The 23,180-nt window shown below is 46.0% G+C and overlaps 1 protein-coding gene across 1 annotated transcript in view; it reads left to right on the forward strand.

The window, feature by feature from the left end:
- TEKT4 (tektin 4) overlaps positions 1–23,180 on the forward strand; it is a 104,281-nt gene that overhangs the window by 20,985 nt on the left and 60,116 nt on the right. The window contains exon 3 of the mRNA XM_085629334.1: positions 18,567–18,710. Coding sequence (XP_085485460.1) covers positions 18,567–18,710 — 144 coding nt within the window. The remainder of the gene's footprint in view (positions 1–18,566; positions 18,711–23,180) is intronic.

The following is a 23,180-nucleotide window of genomic DNA, read 5'->3' on the forward strand; positions in this document are numbered from 1 at the left end:
CGGGCGCTTAGTCTTTTATATCTGAATTAACCAACATGGGTCGAAAAGATGGTAATGTATTTGCAATTTTCTTCTAGTTCGAATTGATGGTACCCCTTGTTCAGATCAAGGTGCAAAAAACACCTGGTACCATTCAGCTGTTTAATCATGTATGCAATGTGGAGACCTGGATGTCTTTCTCTCCCAATTGCCTTGTTAGCTTGGTGCATATCAACACAAATGCGCACTGCCCCTCCGCTGTCCTTTTTTGGCACTACCACTATGGGCGAAACCCATGGCATCGGGCCAAAAGAGTGTTCAATGTTATCATGCTTCAACAGGGCTTCGAGTTCTTTCTCAACAGCTTCCTGTAGATGGAAAGTAAATCAAAGATGTCTTTGAGCAACAAGATGAATGTTCTTATTTATGTGAAAGTGCACTTTCATTGTCTTAAGCTCTGCTAGTCCATGAAACAACAACTGGAACGGACTCTGTTAGACCTGTCAGCCCTTTGGGTGGTCCCTCCTCATCATTATTTATTTTGTCCCACTTCTGCCTCAAACCCTGTTATACTTTTTCATTTTTGGGAACCACCAGACTTTTTAGTGTTGATGCAGGGTCAGGGAGCCATTTTCCCTACCCCTGGAACTTCTGTCTGAGGGCCTGAGACACAAAATGGTGGCCACCCATTGTCACCTGTGACATCACCAGAACCCACTGGAGGTTTCTAGAACCTTCTGTAACATTCTAGAACCCTGTGACAGTGGGAGGCAGTTTAGAATGTTGGGAGGCCATCTCAGAGTGGCAGTTGGCATCTGACTAGAGAGGAGAGAGGACAGAGATAGAAGGAGGTCGGAGTAAGGCAGCAGGGGTGGAAACCAGTGCTTGGAGTGGGGTCCAGAAACCCACCCTTGATGCTAGTCCCTACTGACCAAGCCCAGCCTAAAGCCCTGTGTGGGACCAAGACCAGAAGAACCATCTTAAGGACCTGAATATTTGGAACAGGCCTTAAAGAAGAAGAACAGCAAGCTCCTGACCTGTTTAGCAGTGTCCTCCTGAAGTCCTAACGTCGAGAAGCCTGGAGACCTGGGGCCTGAGGTCGAGAAGCGGCGCTGACAGAAAGCAGACGTCGTACCCGGAGCCGTCAGAGGTCGAGTGAGGGCGCCGACGGGGGTCGTGGAGAGGCACCGGAGGTCGAGTAGGGAGTCACCGGAGGTTGAGTGAGGGCGCCGACGGAGGTCGTGGAGAGGCGCCGGAGGTCGAGTAAGGAGTCACCTGAGGTCGAGGTGAGGCGTCGACGGGGGAAGTGAAGTCCGCCCACCGGAGACGCCGGAAACTGAGGTGAAGCGCGCCGGAGGTCGGGAGTGTAGATCGCACCAGGAAGTGGGGAGTCCGAGTCCCTGCGACGCCGGAAGGCGACATCGAGACGAGGCCGTCCAGCGACATCGAGTCGAGACCGCCCAGCGACATCGAGCCGAGGCCGCCCAGCGACATCGAGCCGAGACCGCCCAGCGACATCGAGTCGAGACCGCCCAGCGACATCGAACCGAGGCCGCCCAGCGACATCGAGTCGAGACCGCCCAGCGACATCGATCCGGAGCCGCCTCACGGCGTCGACGCGGTGCCGAGCGGAGCCGATCATCTTGAAAAGGACAGTAAGTGGTAGAGGGGGCGTCTGAGGCCCCGTGTAGCCCTAAAAGACCATTCTAGGGGCTAAAGGGGTGTTAGAACCAGCCTGGGAGTGCCAGGGCTGAACTGAGACTGGTACAGTGACCTCCATAAAGGGTTGTGTGGTTTGGAGGGCCAGATCTTTAGGTTACTCTTGTTCTGCCTCAGCTTAGGCCCCAGCCTTGATCAATCTAGGTGGGACACCCCCATGCCATCCAAGTGTCCTTAAGTTGTGTATGGGCAAAGTAAGACCAAGTGACCTCATGAAAAGGTATTCTTGTATTTATTGCACATCTATTTATTCTTTGTGTAATGATGACCTGACCCTATTTATTGAAATTCCTAAGTAGTATTATTAATTTGACCTGCTCTTTTGAAGGAAAATCCCATTGTATTGTATTTATGTTATGAAACCTGCAACTAAGAGAAAATAAGATAAAGACATATATATTTTCAATTTGACTTGCATTATTTTTACGGTGTAGTGTCGTTTTTGGAACGGATGAACGCATGGTTATTGTGAGGGTGTGACGTACGCTTAACACGGTGCCTGACCCCCAACCGCTCGAGCCAAGCTACCACTGTGCTGGGAACCTGGTGACTGCTAACCCGGTTGCCCGGTTTCCAACAGACTCACTATTACAGAATGTGCATTCAGGTAATAATTGATAGAGTTCGGCCCAATGTCAGCAGCAGTACTAAAACTGAGTGAACATGCACTTGACGAAGCACCTTGAAGAACGTGAATTGGCGCTTGTTTTTTAGTCTTCTTATGTCTCAATGGCGTGGAGAAAACCCACGTGTTTAACTTATTCTTCGATGGTGTGTGATGGGGCACCGGAGACAGTTAATTGTATTATTCTGCCGGCATGATGTTTATCAATGCAACACTGTTGATAATAAAAGGTCTGGAGCAACCATTTACCTTTAGTGTGATCTTAGGGCACTGTCTAAATTAATTTGGTTGTTTCACGTGGCTTTCTTGGTCTTGGGCTCTTCTCTGCATACAGCCAAACCTACATGTGCACGTCGCTTAGTGGTTGACATCATCATAACACAGCCATCTTCTTCACTATCACTCAACAATGACATCGAAGAGCCTTCAGAAGACAACTTTGATAATGATTGACTTCTTTTGGTTTCCACTTGCCTCAATTGATGTTGCCATTTGGCCTTCTGGGAGTGGCTTGAGTGCTTCTAGAATTTTCTGCCATCCATTTTCTCTTCTCGACGTGATGCAGTTGGTTTCTCTTTTGCTATGCAAACCATTATAAAATGATTTTCTGTCCTGTCGCCTTTGCACAATTATCCAATGGCGGGATATTTACCTTCATGTAGGAGGGAGAATCAACATTGGAAATACAAATTCTTTTTCCTCTGAGACATCACTTTATGACCCGCGACCCTCAACCTCTGCTTACATTTGATCTTCAATGCTGATTCACTCTGGGCTATTCCAGCTTCCATATCATCAGCTTGTCAATCTGCATATTACAGCCGTCTCTCTCAGCATAAGTCGGCTGAACGATTCGGACAGGCAACCTTCGATGACTCTGAGACGTATGGCTTCTTCATCAATGAGATGGTTGAACCTGCAATGCCTGATGAGGGTATCAAGTCTTTTGAAAATCTCATACATTATTTCAGCAGCTTGCTGTCTTGCCTGGTTGAAAATCTACCATTCATAGTCGATATTCGGCATTGAATTGAACTTTGTTTCTAATGCCTCCTTAATTTGACGGTAAAATATTCCATCAGCTTGTGGTATTTTCTTTACCACTTCTTTCACTCCGTCAACTGCGAGATTTCTTAAGTATTTGATGATTTTTTTGTCATCTACTTTTTCTACCACATAATATAAATGATCAAATGTTTCGGTCTATGCAGTCCATCTGGCATCAATATTCTGCTTTTTGCAGTATTGAATGGAAGCAGTGGTTTCAGAAAGGCGGTGGTGCTATATTTGGCAATTCTCCTATGGGGTCCATCAAGGACCTGAAGGCTCCTGCTGTTCATATTTGAAAGACACTACAGTTATTATGCCATTGCAAATTTCATTCTCATTGGAGTGATAATCTGTATCATTCCTTATGTTATGCTGCCTCCCAGTGGTGAAAGACGTTCGGAGCAATCTCACTTAAGGCTGTGCTCATTCTGAACTGTACTCGTTCTTTGCAGTCTGTCGTTCTGCGCTCTGTCCTTAATATTATTAACTGGTTACATCATGTGTTTCTCCTTCAGTCTGTTTTCGTTTCCATGATGTTCTCAGAAGTAGCACAGGCCTTAAATGGCACAGCGCTGTGTGGGTTTAATTTGTATTTAGTGCAGGCCAGAACAGTGACATATTCTATGACTGCAGATAATGGGCCAGGCGCACATAAGATCGTAAGTGTACAGAAGCTCATGTAGTCAGAACAATTTGTATTTGAATACACAGCTATCGCATCAAGAAGATGTGGTTAAAGCAGCACGCCTCCGACGAAAAATTAAGCAAGTTAAACTAAGCGGTGGGAAAGCACTCTCAAGCTATGAAACCTCAGTTAGTTAAGTCGGTGTTAGATCTGGGGGTCTCTAGTTGGCTGGGTAGGTACCACTGTCCAAGTAGGGACCCTTGCTTCTAGTCAGGGAAAGGGGGATACACTGTTAAGATAACCCCTGCTCACCCTCTAGGTAGCTTGGCCTGAGCAGTCTAGGCTATCAAAGGCAATGTGTAAAGTATTTGTACCAACACTCACAGTAACACAGTGAAAACACCACAGATTTACTCCACACCAGTTTTAGAAAAATAATGTATCTTTACTAAAAACTTCACAAGACCAAATACTACAGACAAACCAACATATAATTCAAAAGGTTACTTTAAAGATAGTTCAAGAGTTTGCAGAAAGTACTCCAGGATGTAAAAGTCAGTGTCCTGCACAATGCGACTCTCAATGCACAAAATGCGACACTTTCGTGTCCAACAGTACCTGTAGTTGCGATAAGGTTCCCAAAAGCTATAACAAGGAAGCTTGCAAAGGCGATGCGATGCTCCTGAGATCCTGGGGAGGCTTTGCAGCAGCCCTGCTTCACGCAGCAGAGGTGGATGCGCCGGCTCCGATCTGTAAGGGGAGGATGCGATGACTTTGGCCTTCGTTGCGTAGGTTTCTTAGGGGGAAGCTTCACGCACAGGTTCGATGCGACACTCTTCGATGTGGTGCGATGCGTGGCGCAGCGTTGCCTTCCGGCGCCGCAATTCTCGATGCGCCACGGAACGGGACTCTGCGTCGACGCACGCAGCGATTGGAGACTTTTCCCGCACTGGCAGTGGTGCGGCCCGCAAACTGGTTCTGCGACAACCCTCGCAATGGCAGGAAGCTTCACGCTTCGGGACGATGCTCGACGCACTCGGCGATGCGGAGACCCTGCGTGTTGCGATGGTGCCGCGATGAAATTTTCCACGCACTCTCGTCTTGCGACACGCAATCGGATGATGCGTTGGGTACCAGTCACTCTTGTTCACGCTTCTGCTTCCCAGCTCCCAAACACAGCAAAACGACCTCCTGAGGCCCCAAGACTGGGCAAGCACTCCAAGGCAGGTCAGAACTCCTTCAGCAGAGTTCCAGGGGAGCTGGTGGTGAAGTCCTTTTGTTCCTGGGACTTCTTAACAGGGAGCCAGCTCTTCTCAGGCCCTTGGAGATCAGAATCAAAAGAAGGGGACACAGCAAAGTCCTTCCCCTCTCCTTGGCAGCAAAGCAAAACAGCAAGCAGGCAGTCTTCTCCTCTTCAGTTCTTTTCAGCTTTCTCCTTGGCAGAGGTTTCTTCTTAGTTCCAAAGTGATCTAAAGTTTAGGTGTCTGGGGTCCTCTTCTTATACCCCTCCAAGTCTTTGTCTCTCTTTGTTCCAGTGGGGGGATTCCCCTGCTCAAACCGGTTCCTGGGTGTGCTCTGCTCTGGAGCACCTGGTTCCTTTCAGAGTGAGGGGCAGGGTCGTTAGACGCTCAGCAGGAGGTGGAGCCTTCTTTGTGCCAGCAGAGGCAGAGTCCTCAGCCTGGCCAGCAGGGGGTGGAGCCAGCTTTGTGTTTGGCAGGGACAGCCCTATTCAAACCCAGGGACTACTCCTCCCACCCATCTAAAGCAGATCTCCCTATTCACCCTGCTGCTGACTCATCCAGGCTCCTGGAGCCACCTAGCCCATCACATGACACCCTTCAGCCAACCAGCACACAGGCACACAGGAAGGTTAAACAGGAGAATAGCTACTTTCTAAAAAGTGCTATTCTCACACAGTGAATTTAAAAACCATCTTGCTAAAAAGATGTATAATTAAATTCTGAACACAGAGATACCAAACTTGGATTTTCTATCTTGCCCTTATGGGAAGATAGGCATGTAAACAGCCTTCCCCATTCTATCCTATGGGCAAGATAGCCTCTCAGCAGTGAAAAACGAAAATGGCTGTAATTCACTACCAGGGCATGTTACACACCTCAGTACATGCCCTACCTTTCAAGTACACTGCACCCAGCCCAGGGGGGTACCTAGGGCCAACATAGGGATGCCTGACATGTACAGAAAGGGAAGGATAAGGCCTGGTCAGTGGGTGCACTGGCCAGGTCGACATGGCAGTCCTGGACTGCACATAGGCACTGCAAGCAGGCCTAAGACATCATTTTTAGCGCTACTCCTGTGGGTGGCACAATCAGTGCTGCAGCCCACTAGTAGCATTTGAATCACCAGCCCTGGCACACGCAGTGCACTTTACTAGGGGCTAACGGGTGAAACAAATATACCAATCATGGATAACCAATCAATACAACAATTTACCAAGGGAGCACTTGCACTTTGACACTGATCAGCAGTGGCAAAGTGCCCAAAGCATCTAAACCAGCAAAAACGAAATCCAGCATAGCATCAAAAATACACAGGAGGTAGAGGCAAAAAGTCAGGGGTAACCACGCCAAAGATGCCAGGTCTAACACGTGTCCCCTCCAGCTGAAAGTGGGGAGAACTACCCACCCTCTTGGGAGTTCTCATCGCTAAGGCGGAAAAACCTGGACAGACCATCAGCGTTGGCGTGTTCTGTACCGGGGCGGTGTTCCACCGTAAAGTCCATCCCCTGTAGGGAAATGGACCACCTCAACAGCTTAGGATTCTCACCCCTCATCTGCATCAACCATCTGAGGGGCCTGTGGTCCGTCTGAACCCGGAAGTGAGTCCCAAACAAGTAGGGTCTCAGCTTCTTCAGCGCCCAGACCACAGCAAAAGCTTCCCTTTCAATCGCACTCCACCTCTGTTCCCTGGGAAGTAGCCTCCTACTAATGAAAGCTACAGGTTGGTCCAAGTCCTCATCATTTAGTTGTGAGAGCACCGCTCCCACTCCATGCTCAGAAGCGTCTGTCTGCACTATGAATTCCTTGGAGAAGTCAGGCGCCTTGAGTACAGGTGCTGTACACATGGCCTCCTTCAGGGCATCAAAAGCTTCTTGGCAGGCACTGGTCCAAATCACTTTCTTCGGTAACTTCTTGGAAGTTAGTTCTGTCAAGGGAGCCACAATGGTGCCATACCCCTTGACAAAACGGCGATAGTACCCGGTGAGTCCTAAGAAGGCTCTCACCGCTGTCTGGGTTTTGGGGGGTTCCCAAGCCCGGATGGTATCTATCTTGGCTTGTAGGGGCGCCACCTGGCCGCTTCCTACCTGGTGTCCCAAATACACCACCGAACCCTGCCCTATCTGGCACTTACTGGCCTTGATAGTGAGGCCTGCACTATGCAGAGCCTTCAACACTGCGCAGAGGTGTTGCAAGTGTTCTTCCCAAGTGGAGCTGAACACAGCGATGTCATCCAGATATGCGGCGCTGAATTGCTCCAGCCCGGACAGTACCTGGTTGACCAGTCTCTGGAATGTGGCAGGGGCGTTCTTCAACCCAAAGGGCATGACACGGAACTGGAAGTGCCCCTCTGGCGTTGAAAACGCAGACCTCTCCTTGGCCCCATCAGTTAAGGCAATCTGCCAGTACCCAGAAGTTAAGTCAAACGTACTGAGGTAGTTGGCAGCTCCCAACCGATCCACGAGCTCATCAGCTCTGGGGATGGGGTGTGCATCAGTCTTCGTGACAGCATTGAGCCCACGGTAGTCCACACAAAACCTAAGTTCTGGAGTGGCACCTGGCGCAGCAGCTTTCGGTACAAGTACCACTGGGCTAGCCCAGGGGCTGCTGGAGGGCTCAATCACCCCTAGCTCCAACATCTTAGAAACCTCCTTCTTGATGCTGGCCCTGACCTTGTCAGCCACCCGGTAAAACTTCTGTTTCACAGGCATGCTATCTCCCGTGTCCACGTCATGGACACACCAGTTGGTGATACCGGGGGTCAGGGAGAACAGAGATGCAAACTGACCCAACACATGGCGACAGTCCCTCTGCTGTTCTGGGGTCAGGGTGGGCGAGAGGACCACTCCATCCACTGACCCATCTTGCTCCTTAGCGGCCAGGAGGTCAGGAAGAGGATCGCTATCCTCCTCCATACCTGCATCTGTAGCAAGTAGCATTGTTATTTCAGACCTCTCAAAATGGGGTTTGAGGCGGTTCACGTGTAGGACCCTCATGGGGTTCCTGGGAGATCGCAAGTTGACCAGGTAGGTCACCTCACTCTTGCGCTCCACCACCTCATATGGCCCAGTCCACTTGTCCTGGAGCGCGCAAGGCTCCACTGGCGCCATCACCCACACCATCTGCCCAGGTTGAAATTCCATCAGAGTGGTATGCTGGTCATACCACCTCTTCATCTCATCCTGGCTGGCTTCCAGGTTCGCCTGAGCGAGGGCCCGGAAGCGCTGTGTCTGGTTGCGGATGGCCAGCACATAGCTGAACACATCCTGAGGGGTTTTCCCCGGGGATTTCTCCCAACCCTCCTTCACCAGACTGAGAGGTCCTCTAACAGGGTGCCCGTACAAAAGCTCAAAGGGACTGAACCCTAGAGACTTTTGTGGTACCTCCCTGTAGGCAAATAATAGGCATGGCAAAAAGACGTCCCACTTCCGTCTCATGGGCTCTGTCAGCCCCATGATCATGCCTTTCAGGGTCCGGTTGAACCTTTCAACCAACCCATTTCCTTGAGGGTGGTAAGGAGTGGTGAACTTATAAGTTACCCCACACTCCTCCCACAGAGACTTCATATACCCGGAGATGAAGTTGGTACCCCGGTCAGATACCACCTCTTTGGGGAAACCCACACGGGAAAAGATCCCCATCAACGCACGGCCCACCACCGGGGCTGTGGTTGTCCTGAGAGGGATAGCCTCCGGGTACCGGGTGGCATGATCCACCAGGACCAGGATGAACCTGTTGCCTAAGGCGGTCCTGGGGTCCAGTGGCCCCACAATATCTATTCCCACCCGCTCGAAAGGGGTGCTCACTACCGGAAAAGGCTGGAGAGGGCCTTTGCATTTTCCTCCAGCCTTGCCACTTGCCTGGCAAGTCTGGCATGATTTACAAAAGGAAGCGACGTCCGTCTTCATCCCGGGCCAGTAAAAGTGGGTGGCAAGCCTTTGTCGGGTCTTGTCCTGCCCGAGATGTCCTGCAAGCGGCACGTCGTGAGCCAGACCCAGTAGGAAGTCTCTGAACCCTGCGGGTACCACCAGGGTACGTGATCCACTGGGCTCAGCAAACCTAGGCTCACTGTACAACAAGTCATTCTCCCAGTAGAGAAAAAAGTTCTTCGGATCAGCACCTGCTGCCTGGTCTGCAGCCTGGTGCCGCAGACCTTCAAGAGTAGGGCATGTCTTCTGCGCACGGCAGAACTCCTCTCTGGAGGGACCACCCTCTTGCTGCCAATGGGTCAGCTCAGGTATGTCTCCCAGCTCAGCGACCTGTTCCCCTGTAGGCTCCAGGGCATCCCCCGTAGGTTCTGCTCCTTCCTGGACCGTGGGAACAGCGGGGGTGGACGCACCACGCCCCCTGCCCTTCCTCTTTCTGGCAGGGACCTGGGCCACTGTTTCAGGCTCCAGGTCTGCTTCACAACCCTGTCTGGCTGCCATGGACCGGGTGGTCACACAGACCCACTCAGGCAAACCCAACATCTCCAAATGAGCCTGGCGTTCCACCTCCTTCCACGGGGAACTCTCCAGGTCATTACCTAGCAGACAGTCTACTGGCATGGATGGACTCACAACAACTTTGAGAGGACCTGAGACCCCCCCCCACTCAAAGGGAACATGTGCTACCTTGCAAAGGCGCACAGAGTTGTCAGCTGACACTACTGGGTGAAGTACGTCTGGAATGATCAGCTCCTCAGGGACCCACTGACACCTGACCGTAGTCACACTGGCTCCAGTGTCCCTGAGAGCCTCCACCCTCCTCCCATTGATGGTCACCCACTGCCTGTACTTCTTAGTGTTATCAGGGACAGGGGTTTCCTGGACCATCTCTGTGTCTCCTAAAGAGACAAGGGACATAACTGCTAAACCCTCCAAATCACTAGAAATTAAATCCCCCCCAAAAGCTACACTAGCTATACCCGGTGTTGGAGCACCAGTGGGTGCCTGGGATTTCTTGGGACACACAGGAGACTTGTGACCCAATTCCTGACAGTGATAACACTTAATGGGACCCTTGTTATCCGACCTGCCCTTAGGGGGCCAGGTTGGTTTGGGTTTTGACTTGGGGGGCTGGGACTGGTTACCCTGGGAACTATTTTGGGGCCCTTGTGAGAACTCCTTTTGGTTACCCTTGTCCCCCCCACTCTTCTGCTGGGGACCCTGCCCACCTTTGGCAATGGTACCCACAATTCCTCTGTGGACCCTGGTACTGGTCCAGCGGTCCGCCTCCTTAGCAAGCTCAATGGGGTCCGTCAACTTGCTATCTAAAAGATGCTGGCGCAGCTCTGGAACACATAGACTACTCAAGTGCTCCCAACTAATTAAATGTAACAACCCCTTATAATCAGTTACCTTGCTGCCCTTCATCCAACCTTCCAGTGCCCGCGAGTACAGATTCACACACTCCATCCAAGTCTCAGACTCTTTCTTCTTGGAATTTCTAAACTGCAGTCTATACTGCTCTGGAGTAAGTCCATACCTGAGACATAGGGCCTCCTTCATATTGGGATAGGTCATGGCACCTGCTAATTCTAAGGGCTCTAGAGCACTCCTCCCAGAAGCCTCAAAATGTTTCCACAGGCCCGCCCCCCAATGCTGTTCAGGCACACCATTCATTCTTAATGCTATCTCATACGATGTAAACCAGGCATAGATATCTTCACTCCTATTGTAATTCTGTACTAAATCTTTGGGGATATATACTTTACCCCCCTGCACTGGCTGTGCGCTGCCACCATTTGAACCGGACTCCACCTGCTTGGCCTTGATGTCCAGTTCTCTCATGCTCACTTCATGAGCCAGAAGCAATTTCTTCTCTTCCAAGGCACGGGCATTCTTGCTCTCTTCCGCCGCCTTGTCCTTCTCTACTTCCAATTGCTTCATTTTCATTTTCATCATTTCCATTTCATGGTTTCTCACCCTTTGATTCTCCTCCAGCTCCTCTGGAGTGAGCCCCCTACTGGAATGGGAGCTGCTAGCCCTTGAGACTGGTCTGCTCACAGGCAGATCTTGGGGAACAAAACCATCCTCTTCATTTGCATCACTTTCCTCTTGGGCCTCCCACCAGGCCTTCAGGACTCTTTGTAGCACATCTTTTCTAGCTCCGCTTTTAAAAGAGCAACCACGGTCTATGCAGAATTGCTTGAGATCTTCAACTTTGTATGAATATAAATCCGCAATGGAAAACTCCAATTCTGCCTTCTCGCTTGTTGCCACCTGAGACATGATGCTCTTGAAGAGTTACTCAAAAATAGAATCAAAAAAAATATAGTATGTGGTTGTCTATTGGTCTGCACTTAAACTAGTGATGTACACCAATTACTGTGGGTCAAGTACAAATACAAGTTCAATCCCACCGCTGACCACCAATGTTAGATCTGGGGGTCTCTAGTTGGCTGGGTAGGTACCACTGTCCAAGTAGGGACCCTTGCTTCTAGTCAGGGAAAGGGGGATACACTGTTAAGATAACCCCTGCTCACCCTCTAGGTAGCTTGGCCTGAGCAGTCTAGGCTATCAAAGGCAATGTGTAAAGTATTTGTACCAACACTCACAGTAACACAGTGAAAACACCACAGATTTACTCCACACCAGTTTTAGAAAAATAATGTATCTTTACTAAAAACTTCACAAGACCAAATACTACAGACAAACCAACATATAATTCAAAAGGTTACTTTAAAGATAGTTCAAGAGTTTGCAGAAAGTACTCCAGGATGTAAAAGTCAGTGTCCTGCACAATGCGACTCTCAATGCACAAAATGCGACACTTTCGTGTCCAACAGTACCTGTAGTTGCGATAAGGTTCCCAAAAGCTATAACAAGGAAGCTTGCAAAGGCGATGCGATGCTCCTGAGATCCTGGGGAGGCTTTGCAGCAGCCCTGCTTCACGCAGCAGAGGTGGATGCGCCGGCTCCGATCTGTAAGGGGAGGATGCGATGACTTTGGCCTTCGTTGCGTAGGTTTCTTAGGGGGAAGCTTCACGCACAGGTTCGATGCGACACTCTTCGATGTGGTGCGATGCGTGGCGCAGCGTTGCCTTCCGGCGCTGCAATTCTCGATGCGCCACGGAACGGGACTCTGCGTCGACGCACGCAGCGATTGGAGACTTTTCCCGCACTGGCAGTGGTGCGGCCCGCAAACTGGTTCTGCGACAACCCTCGCAATGGCAGGAAGCTTCACGCTTCGGGACGATGCTCGACGCACTCGGCGATGCGGAGACCCTGCGTGTTGCGATGGTGCCGCGATGAAATTTTCCACGCACTCTCGTCTTGCGACACGCAATCGGATGATGCGTTGGGTACCAGTCACTCTTGTTCACGCTTCTGCTTCCCAGCTCCCAAACACAGCAAAACGACCTCCTGAGGCCCCAAGACTGGGCAAGCACTCCAAGGCAGGTCAGAACTCCTTCAGCAGAGTTCCAGGGGAGCTGGTGGTGAAGTCCTTTTGTTCCTGGGACTTCTTAACAGGGAGCCAGCTCTTCTCAGGCCCTTGGAGATCAGAATCAAAAGAAGGGGACACAGCAAAGTCCTTCCCCTCTCCTTGGCAGCAAAGCAAAACAGCAAGCAGGCAGTCTTCTCCTCTTCAGTTCTTTTCAGCTTTCTCCTTGGCAGAGGTTTCTTCTTAGTTCCAAAGTGATCTAAAGTTTAGGTGTCTGGGGTCCTCTTCTTATACCCCTCCAAGTCTTTGTCTCTCTTTGTTCCAGTGGGGGGATTCCCCTGCTCAAACCGGTTCCTGGGTGTGCTCTGCTCTGGAGCACCTGGTTCCTTTCAGAGTGAGGGGCAGGGTCGTTAGACGCTCAGCAGGAGGTGGAGCCTTCTTTGTGCCAGCAGAGGCAGAGTCCTCAGCCTGGCCAGCAGGGGGTGGAGCCAGCTTTGTGTTTGGCAGGGACAGCCCTATTCAAACCCAGGGACTACTCCTCCCACCCATCTAAAGCAGATCTCCCTATTCACCCTGCTGCTGACTCATCCAGGCTCCTGGAGCCACCTAGCCCATCACATGACACCCTTCAGCCAACCAGCACACAGGCACACAGGAAGGTTAAACAGGAGAATAGCTACTTTCTAAAAAGTGCTATTCTCACACAGTGAATTTAAAAACCATCTTGCTAAAAAGATGTATAATTAAGTTCTGAACACAGAGATACCAAACTTGGATTTTCTATCTTGCCCTTATGGGAAGATAGGCATGTAAACAGCCTTCCCCATTCTATCCTATGGGCAAGATAGCCTCTCAGCAGTGAAAAACGAAAATGGCTGTAATTCACTACCAGGGCATGTTACACACCTCAGTACATGCCCTACCTTTCAAGTACACTGCACCCAGCCCAGGGGGGTACCTAGGGCCAACATAGGGATGCCTGACATGTACAGAAAGGGAAGGATAAGGCCTGGTCAGTGGGTGCACTGGCCAGGTCGACATGGCAGTCCTGGACTGCACATAGGCACTGCAAGCAGGCCTAAGACATCATTTTTAGCGCTACTCCTGTGGGTGGCACAATCAGTGCTGCAGCCCACTAGTAGCATTTGAATCACCAGCCCTGGCACACGCAGTGCACTTTACTAGGGGCTAACGGGTGAAACAAATATACCAATCATGGATAACCAATCAATACAACAATTTACCAAGGGAGCACTTGCACTTTGACACTGATCAGCAGTGGCAAAGTGCCCAAAGCATCTAAACCAGCAAAAACGAAATCCAGCATAGCATCAAAAATACACAGGAGGTAGAGGCAAAAAGTCAGGGGTAACCACGCCAAAGATGCCAGGTCTAACAGTCGGTCATTATTATTGTCATGTATTACATATGGAATGAGACAGGCTGCCGCAAAATGTGTAAAGAGATTCAGGGCCTCATTTATGAAAAGTGACGCATCACTACGTGAAAACAGTGATGCGTCACTTTTCACTGCGCCCTCCCTGCGACTCCAATGATGCGTCATATTTACAGTATGACGCATCATGTCGCAAGGAGTCACAGATACGTCAGTATTTCTGATGTATCTGTAGGCGCAAACGTGACACATTGCTGGAGTGTGTCACAAAAGTGACGCAAATCCGGCAATGTGTCCTTTCACATGGGGCAAGCCCCATGTGAAAGGGCCTGCGTCAGTCTTACGCCTGCTGTGAGGCAGGCGCAAGATATTGACGCATTTGCACCCTAAAAGTGGCGCAGTGAAATCTCGTAGATTTCACTGCGTTACTTCCACGATGCTTACTTACGTGGGAACGCCCACCCTGCATACATTATACCTGACGCAGGCATAATGTAGCGCAGGGGTTTAAATGTGACGCATCTACCTAGATGCGTCACTTTGTAAATATGGTGCAACAAGGTCCAGTTTTTGCGCCGCTGATGCGTCACAAAAAGTGACACACCGGCGGCGCAAAAGTGACGCAAGGACTCATAAATGAGCCCCTCAGTTTTCAAGATAAAATAGGTGCTTTCAAAATATATATTTTAGTAATACCCAGTCAGACTGTACACAGTGCGGATAGTTTTATAGCTGTCTGTTAAAAGGACACACGCCAGATCTCATCTAGTAGCAACTTACATGAATGCATGACGTTCCAATGCATGCAGTCATTGTTTATTTTCTGAAGGACCCCCCAAACCATCTATGGTTTTAAATTACTCCTTACCTCCCTTTACCACTAGTCACCCCTAAATCTTAAAGTTACCCTCACCTCCCTTTCCCTCTACTCACCCCAATCCCTAAAACTATCCTTACCTCCCTTTACCACTGCCCACCCCTAAACCCTAAAATTACCCTTGCATGGATTTACCACCACCCAGCCCGAAACCCTAAAATTACACTTACCAGCTTTACTTCTACCCACCCCTAAACCCTAAAATTACATTTACCCCCCTTCACTGCTACTCACCCCTAAACCCTAACATTACCCTTACCTCCATTTATCACTACCTAACACATAACCCTAAAAGTACCCATATCTCCCTTTACCCACCCCAAAACCCTAACATTACAGTTACCACCATTTACCACTACCCCACCCCAGAACCTAAAATGACCCCTATCACTCTCCACATTTTTTTTTAAAGAGAGTAATAACTGTTATAAAAAAAACAATATTTTCCTGGTCGGTAAAGGTATGCGTGATAAAGTCACAAATACTTACATGTGTGCTACTTAGGAAAGACTACGTTGTAAAGGTTGTTTCTTCACTTACATCACCTCTTAAAAAAGAGTCACTTTTTATCTCCATGACTCAAGTGATTCCATTAGTTATTTAAAGCCTGTGCTAGCTCCCCTACAACCTTTGCTTTGCTGCTTAGCCAACTGAACACATTTACATATTTGTGAGGTAGCAGGCACCCTGACAAGAGGGGTTATTGTTTCTTCCTTAGCTCTCTGTCCCTCCCTTGATGTCACAGCACAGATGAGTCCCCCTCCTGTCGCTTTCAGCCAGAGGCATCTCTAGTTCAGCATTAACCTTCCAGCAAAGATTGTTTTTTTTTTTTGTTAACAAAAGTTTGGGCACACCATTCCAAATAGATACCCCTCACTTTGACCTCTCTGTACCAACAGAAAAAAAGCTTTTAGCTATTCCCAGCTAAGATATTGCTTTAATCCCATAGAGATTCCTCAAACCATAGAAAAACATATGCTTCAAAAATCGACTTAAAGCAATAGTGCTGAAGGTGTAACTTGTTAGATTTCTTTATAGAAAGATTAGGTGTAACTTGCTAGAGTTATTTATCGAAAGTTAATTAAAACTATTAATTCTTATGAACATCAATTGTACCTATGAAGTTACACCCAAGGCTCTTGTTGAGCCTATTTACTAAACCTCTCTTATTTACAGGAGTAAATTGTGCCTGTCTCAAGGGATGGTCCAACATGTTTAGGATTCAATAGAAATAGATAGGCATGACTTTTCAAAGTCTGAAATTTGCATAGTTCTTGATTAAGATTGGAAAAATTACACCCTTTTAAATTAACTTTGTAAATCCTTTCTACTCTAACTTTAAAATATCATTGCTCGTGTTGTTTTTTCACTCAACACAGCCCCCTCCCATTTGAGTAATGGGGTAATTTGTGCTCTTTCCCACACTTTCTGCAGCTGCTCGTCTGGATCTTGCACAATTAACTTCAGTGTGCAGTTAAGTGTGGACAATGTAATAAAATAATGTAAATTCCCAAAATGTTTTACATGGGTGGGTGGGTGCCTCCTTTGGGATTTCCCCTAACCCCGGTCCTGACTCACCCCTAGAGATTTTTAAAAGTGACTCTTAGGACAAAACTTAAAAGTACATCAGTTTCTCAGGCTTAATTTATTAACTTACATTGGTTTGTGAATATTTGCACAAAATACAATCACTGGTACTATAAGCTACTCTATAAAATGTATTCAGCAACATGAACTCAAATTATGAAAACTATTATTCTAAGGTGAAAATAAAGAGATCATATAAATGTCCAAGGTGCTTATTGTTGGAGATAGGAATGACATGTATCCCACAAACATGACTATATTTATTCGAGGGAAAGATTAAGATGTCTGTCATTGGGAGATCATATGGAACCATGCTTGACCTCAATATCTTTGCGTGCAATAAAACACAGCCACCCACCCATCTCATGAAGACAAGCACATGTTTCTAGCTAGTGATACAAATGTTTATGAAATTGGAGGGCAAAAGAACCAACTTGTACTTCAAACAACTTTGCACCTCACGTCAGCATAAATAATGAACAACTATCACCTTCCAATTGGAAAATTCATCTCCTTTCCGTTACATTTTGTGTATGCTACATACAGGGTCTGGGATTCCATTCCTGATCATATATTATTCCAAACTGGAGATTTTCCAAACTGGAGATCCTCCAGTCTGCGGTCGCTGGCCCATCCCTGGCACAGTATATGTTTCTAAACTGGAGATTCTCCAGCTTTTGGAAACTGGACTAGTGTTTTCTAATTTGGATTTTTGTTCAAAAGTGGAAAATGGTAGTGCCCTTTTGTCAAACAATGGCCATAAATAACTAAGGAAATTAATATTGTATTGATATGTTCAAGCAATACATGTAACTGCTCTTTAATTAAAAAAGTGTTATTATGGTTTGTTTTTTTGGACTCTCCACCAATTTATAACATTTATTATTGCAGGACTTCATGAAATGTTGGCACTTGGGTTGTTTTCCTAGGGTTTTGACAACTCGGTGGGTTGAGTCCAGCAGGGTCATTATTAACCAAAACCCCTTGGTTTTTGTATTTTTTTAAAACTTATTTATGAAGACTGAGTGCAAAATGGGAACTGATCCTTATATTGATTTTTCGAATTATTAAGTGTTTTGAAGTAGGTTTTTTCAAATATTTTAATGACCACAATTTAATGAATGAATAGTAAGTACACAGTTTATGGAATATAATGTCTATCACTTTTTGAAAAACAGGACAACGCTCATTTAATTTGAAATATCCTGACGATATGTAAGTTAGGTGTTTATTTGTGTTACATCTCCCGAATTCCAGTTTTCTGAATAACGCTGTTAAACTGGCTGCATTTAGGAAAAAAACTGCTTTATTTAAAAGCAGTCCCAGACATGGTGGTCTGCTGACCCCAGCAGGCCACCATCCCTGGGAGTGCCAGCCATTCCCAATGGGGTAGTAAATTGCGACAGCCTCATTATTATGTATGAGGCATACAATTTGCAACCCCATTGAGAATCGCAAAATGTGCCACAGACACTGTTGTGCATCCCAATTTGCGAGTCGCAAATGCGACACAATTTGCGACTCGCAAATTTGTGGGTCGTACATCTGGCCCCATGTCAACAATAAAAGAGTAAACACTTCTAAAACAAATATTGAAAAGTCATTGTTCTCGAAAGCTGTATGTTACACAGAATATCAACAGGAAGAAATAAAAAAAAAATTGCAGTGTCATACTTTGAAGTTATTGTTCTTTGAAGTTCCAAACAGTTTTAAACTTGTACAATGTACAGTCGTTCTTACAGATATAGTCTAGTAAGGAATTTAAAGACCATGAAACAAGATGACCTTGATTTAAACTCCAGCCTCCCAACTTTATTAGTTTGAGTGATCCTTATGCTCTTTACGACACACCTGATGCTTCATTGGTCATGCTCATTATTACAAATAATTTATTGTGATATTTTAGGTTTTCCTTATTTTCACTCTACTCAAATCACTATCAATATTATTTAGCTCTTTGTATTTTTACCTCTCTATTCTGTTCCCATTGCCTACTTCCGACCACCTTGAAGCTACCAACGGTGGCATTAGGCACTTCTTAACTTCATAAAACATGTCTCAAAATAAAATTATTCCCATTGAATCTACAATTATTTTGTTTTTTAGGTTGAACCAGGATGCCAAGGAAACTCTTGAGATGGACTGGTCGGATAAGGTTGAAGCCTATGACATCGATGACAAGTGTGGCAGATACAATAACCAAAGCACCGAAATCCAATTTCATGCAAATTCTTCAAAGTTTGAGGACTAGTAAGATGTATATGTTGTCTTTTGCATGTTCACAGTGAGTGACAGAGTGTGCTTGAATAATCTTAGGGTTTACAACCTTTCCTTCTTAAACTCTAGGATGACCTGATGCAAGCTTTCAAATGTGTATCAGATGGTATCTCACAAATGGGTTGGATGGGATTCATCAAGTCTTTTTTACAGTTGTCCCTTTCAGGCCGTGCCAGAGGTTATAACTTTTGTAGCAGGCAATGCATATCGTGGACTTTATTTCTCTAGGGATATTTGTTTTCCCCAAGAGGCCACAGTCTTTCGAAGTTTCTCCCTTAAAACTGTGTCAATGTCTAGAATTAAAAAAGTATTCATAGTGATACTTAATCGATTTAGAATGTACACAATGGAGCGTGCTTTTTAAAATCACTGTTGTTTTTTTTAAAGTTTAAATTTTTCTAGTTTCTAAATTTGAGAGTCACCTTTCCAAATTTAAAAGCATTTTATTACCAATCATCATACAACAAAAGATCCCAGAGCGCTTTTGCAGCGATGCTTTGATGTTTACAAGGATGCTAGAGTTGAATCACTGCAAGTAGTTCACTCATGCCAGCCTTTCCATGCATATTCAGCGTATTCTCAATAAATGCCTACTAGGAATACGTTTTCATTTTTATTTTGTTTCCCTATATGGCATGAAGTTTCCAAATCCTCATAATGCCTGGCGGACAGTGGGAGGGGTATGCCTTCCCGGAGTGGGTCAAACCCTGTTTGTAGCCCTGTGCCAAAAGGGGTGTTCCATTAATTTATTATGCTTGGCTCCAGTGGGAAACACTTCTGCTTGGTGATTGCAATGGGACTGCCAGTTCTGAGCAGAAATCCTTTTGAATAGACATTGGGGAGGTTGATTTCCCAGCCTTTTTCCAATATCTGGATCTTGGCATATTATATTCCAGTGTTTGTTAAAGATTTTTTTGAATCTCACTATTTTCCTAGCTATCTGTAAGGATTAGTCTTATACTTTCCCCATCATTTGTTTCTAAAAGTTGTTTTTTCGTTGTTATCAATCTCTCTGTACGTTTTTTTTGTTTAGCTCCTTGATCATATAAGAGAAGTCCCAAAAAATGAAAGTTATGCCATCACTGAACACTATATTAAGTACAACTCAGGCGACTGGAGAACTATGAGATACTATGCGATTGATTTGGTAAGGAAAAGTGAAGGAGGCATAGACAGAACACGAAAACATCACCAACTTGAATCCAAACACATTATCAGACTAAGGACAAAGACACCATAAAGACTTACGAATGATGAGGAGCTTTACGAGCATTTATAAACGTACATTAAACAAATAAACAGAGATCAAATTTCATTCTATAATTAGGGTGACACTTGAAACTCTATGAATAGTTTACATTATTTAATTTAACACTTATGTTCTGGAAAATGAGGAAAATGGGCAGCCACTGAGGCCAATCTCTTAGGGACTATGACCTTTCCAAAAACATTATAAGATACAACACTGAAGCCGTTTATGATTTGACAGATGGGTAACATCATGATGTTAGAACTAATAATGAGTGGACTTAGTAGTAGAACAAAATGTAATCCCTTATTAAATGGACATATGACTTTGGAGAATATAGGACTAAACCAGTGAGGTTGAATCCCTGTTCATAAAAATCAATTGGTTTTATGGTAAGTTTTGTTGAATTTTGTTAATACGTAAGTTAAAAACGACAGATCCCAGAATGCACCATAACATGCTGGATGGACATGGGTATAAAATTGACAATGAGAAAGGACTTACTGACCATGAAAAAGACTGGGAGGGTCAAAACGCATTGGATGTTTGTTGGTAGCTCTTAATGATTTCTAATTTATCTAAGTTCCTGAAATGCCATGTTTATTTTGTATTCTGAATGTAGATAGATAAATAGATAGACCAGTATTCTGCCTCTTAGGAATCAGGCAATGCAAGAAAGCAATAGAAAAATGTTTGAGTGGGACTAACGTTTAGTCAACATCTAGATTTTTGAATTTCCTGAAGGATGCTTATAAAGTCATGCATAGTAATGCTTTGCCTGTAGTGAATTCAGTCCAAATCCAGTCCTTCCTATGCTTAAATAAAGAATTATACCCTCACTCTATTTTTTTAGTTCAGGCATATTTATTGTACATTTTCAAAAACAAACAGGGAAAACTAACAGTAGTATAGTACATGGGTTGCATATTGAGAATCCCAGGCCTGATAAGTAAAGCCCTGAGTGGAGAATTGTGAACGGATGGACTATTACATACGACAAAGCCCAGGAAACATGTAAGAACTGAGAGCAGAGTAACATATGGTATACACACCAACCCATGTAAATAACTGGTTGAGAAAAAAATAAATGAATAAGGAAAAGATAAAGAAAAAAGAAAAGCTAGTAGGTATAGAATCATGTACCCCCAATCTATTTTTAATCTTCCCTATAATTACTGGTGTGTGATTAGACCTGCTTAATTCAGGCAATTTTTTACCCTTACTTTATGTAAACATAGCACTAAATCCTCCTGGTTTGCCATGTAGCACTTTACACATCTACCTCCAATAGTTCCTGGTAAGCGATCAGGGCCACAGGATGTGTTATATTATGGCACATATAGGATGAGACAGTCCAGATAAGCACTATGCACTTTATGCACTAACAAAAGAGCAGCTATTTGACTACTTTGCATACTGTTTCATGACTACAATGTTAGAATTAACTGCTTTTAAAGGGAAAAGTTTTAATTATGCCTCTCTTTAAGAATGAAGTTTGTGCCATGTTGAATATTTTATGTTGTTTTTAATATGTAAAATGATTACTGTTTTAAATAACTAAAAACAATAACATGTATTATATATATGTGTATATATATATATATATATATATATTCACTGAAAAAACCATAGGTTTCAGGCCTGATATAGTTAGGAATTAGCATTTAAAAAACCTTTGAAATTCACTGAAAAAAACATAGGCTTCAGACCTGATATAGTTAGGAATTAGCATTTAAAAAACCTTAGAAATTCACTGAAAAAACAATAGGTTTTAGGGGTGTTATAGTTAGCTGGACATTTCACTCGAACAAAACCATTGAAATTCCTCCGATATAGTTAGTTGTACTAACTAAATCTCGCGCGCCCACAATCTACTGCTGATGATGTCACATATTACATCATTCATGACATGGTCAGTGACATCACTGATGACATCTCAAATGACATCACTGATGACATCATCCAGTGAATGTGGTTTGGTTAGTTATTTAAATATGTATTATATATATATAGCAATTTGCATTGAAGAATGAGTGGATATATAAATATAAATATCTGGATGGAGGATTTAGTAGCAGTGTGATTGACTGTTTACTTGACTAATTTATAGTGTCTTACAAAATATATTGGATAGTGACTAAACTGTGTGAATATCTGTATCACTTTGTAAGTTGTTGTGTAAACTGCTGCACCAGTTGGTTACTAGCTACGTGAAGGTCTATATTATTGATTGATTAGTTAACGGAGTATTTGTATGGGAGAGTGAATGTGTGTGTGGTTCGGTGAGGGGTGTGTGACTGCCCAAAGATGTGTGAATAGTTGATTCAGTAGGTATATGAAGTTAAAACTACATGTTATAACAGTTGTTTGGGTGAGTGAATATCTTTATGGGTGTGGTGATGAGCCAATACATGTCTCAATGGTACATGTCCAACAAACTAGGGAAATAAAAGGCAGTGTATGTGTCAGTTGTTGTATATAAATAAGTATATATATGATTGTATGAGACACCCCCGCGCCGCACGGCCACCAGCTGCTGTGTGTGCCCCTTGCCTGCCCTCTGCCTCGCTGCTGCCTCGTCCGCCGGCTGCCGCCGCTGCAGTTGTTTTTGCCCTTGTCTTGACGTGAATCTGTGCCTGCTTGGTCTAACTCTCTTTTTTTTCCCTTGTTTATCGTATTTTTGCCTGTTCTGTTGTTATTTCATTTTCCCCGTGTTTGCTTTCCGCCCCGTTTTGCCTTCTGTAAACCCTCCCCGCTCCCGCCACCGCCGCCTGTCCCCGCCCCCTTTGCCTTCTGTAACCCTCCCCGCTCCCGCCACCGCCGCCTGTCCCCGCCCCTTTTGCCTTCTGTAACCCTCCCCGCTCCCGCCTCCCAGCTGCTCCGCCCCCTTTGCCTTCTGTAACCCTCCCCGCTCCCGCCACCGCCGCCTGTCCCCGCCCCTTTTGCCTTCTGTAACCCTCCCCGCTCCCGCCACCGCCGCCTGTCCCCACCCCTTTTGCCTTCTGTAACCCTCCCCGCTCCCGCCTCCCAGCTGCTCCGCCCCCTTTGCCTTCTGTAACCCTCCCCGCTCCCGCCACCGCCGCCTGTCCCCGCCCCTTTTGCCTTCTGTAACCCTCCCCGCTCCCGCCACCGCCGCCTGTCCCCACCCCTTTTGCCTTCTGTAACCCTCCCCGCTCCCGCCTCCCAGCTGCTCC

The sequence above is a fragment of the Triturus cristatus genome, chromosome 10 (assembly GCF_964204655.1).
Source record: "Triturus cristatus chromosome 10, aTriCri1.1, whole genome shotgun sequence".
Taxonomy (NCBI): Eukaryota; Metazoa; Chordata; class Amphibia; order Caudata; family Salamandridae; genus Triturus; species Triturus cristatus.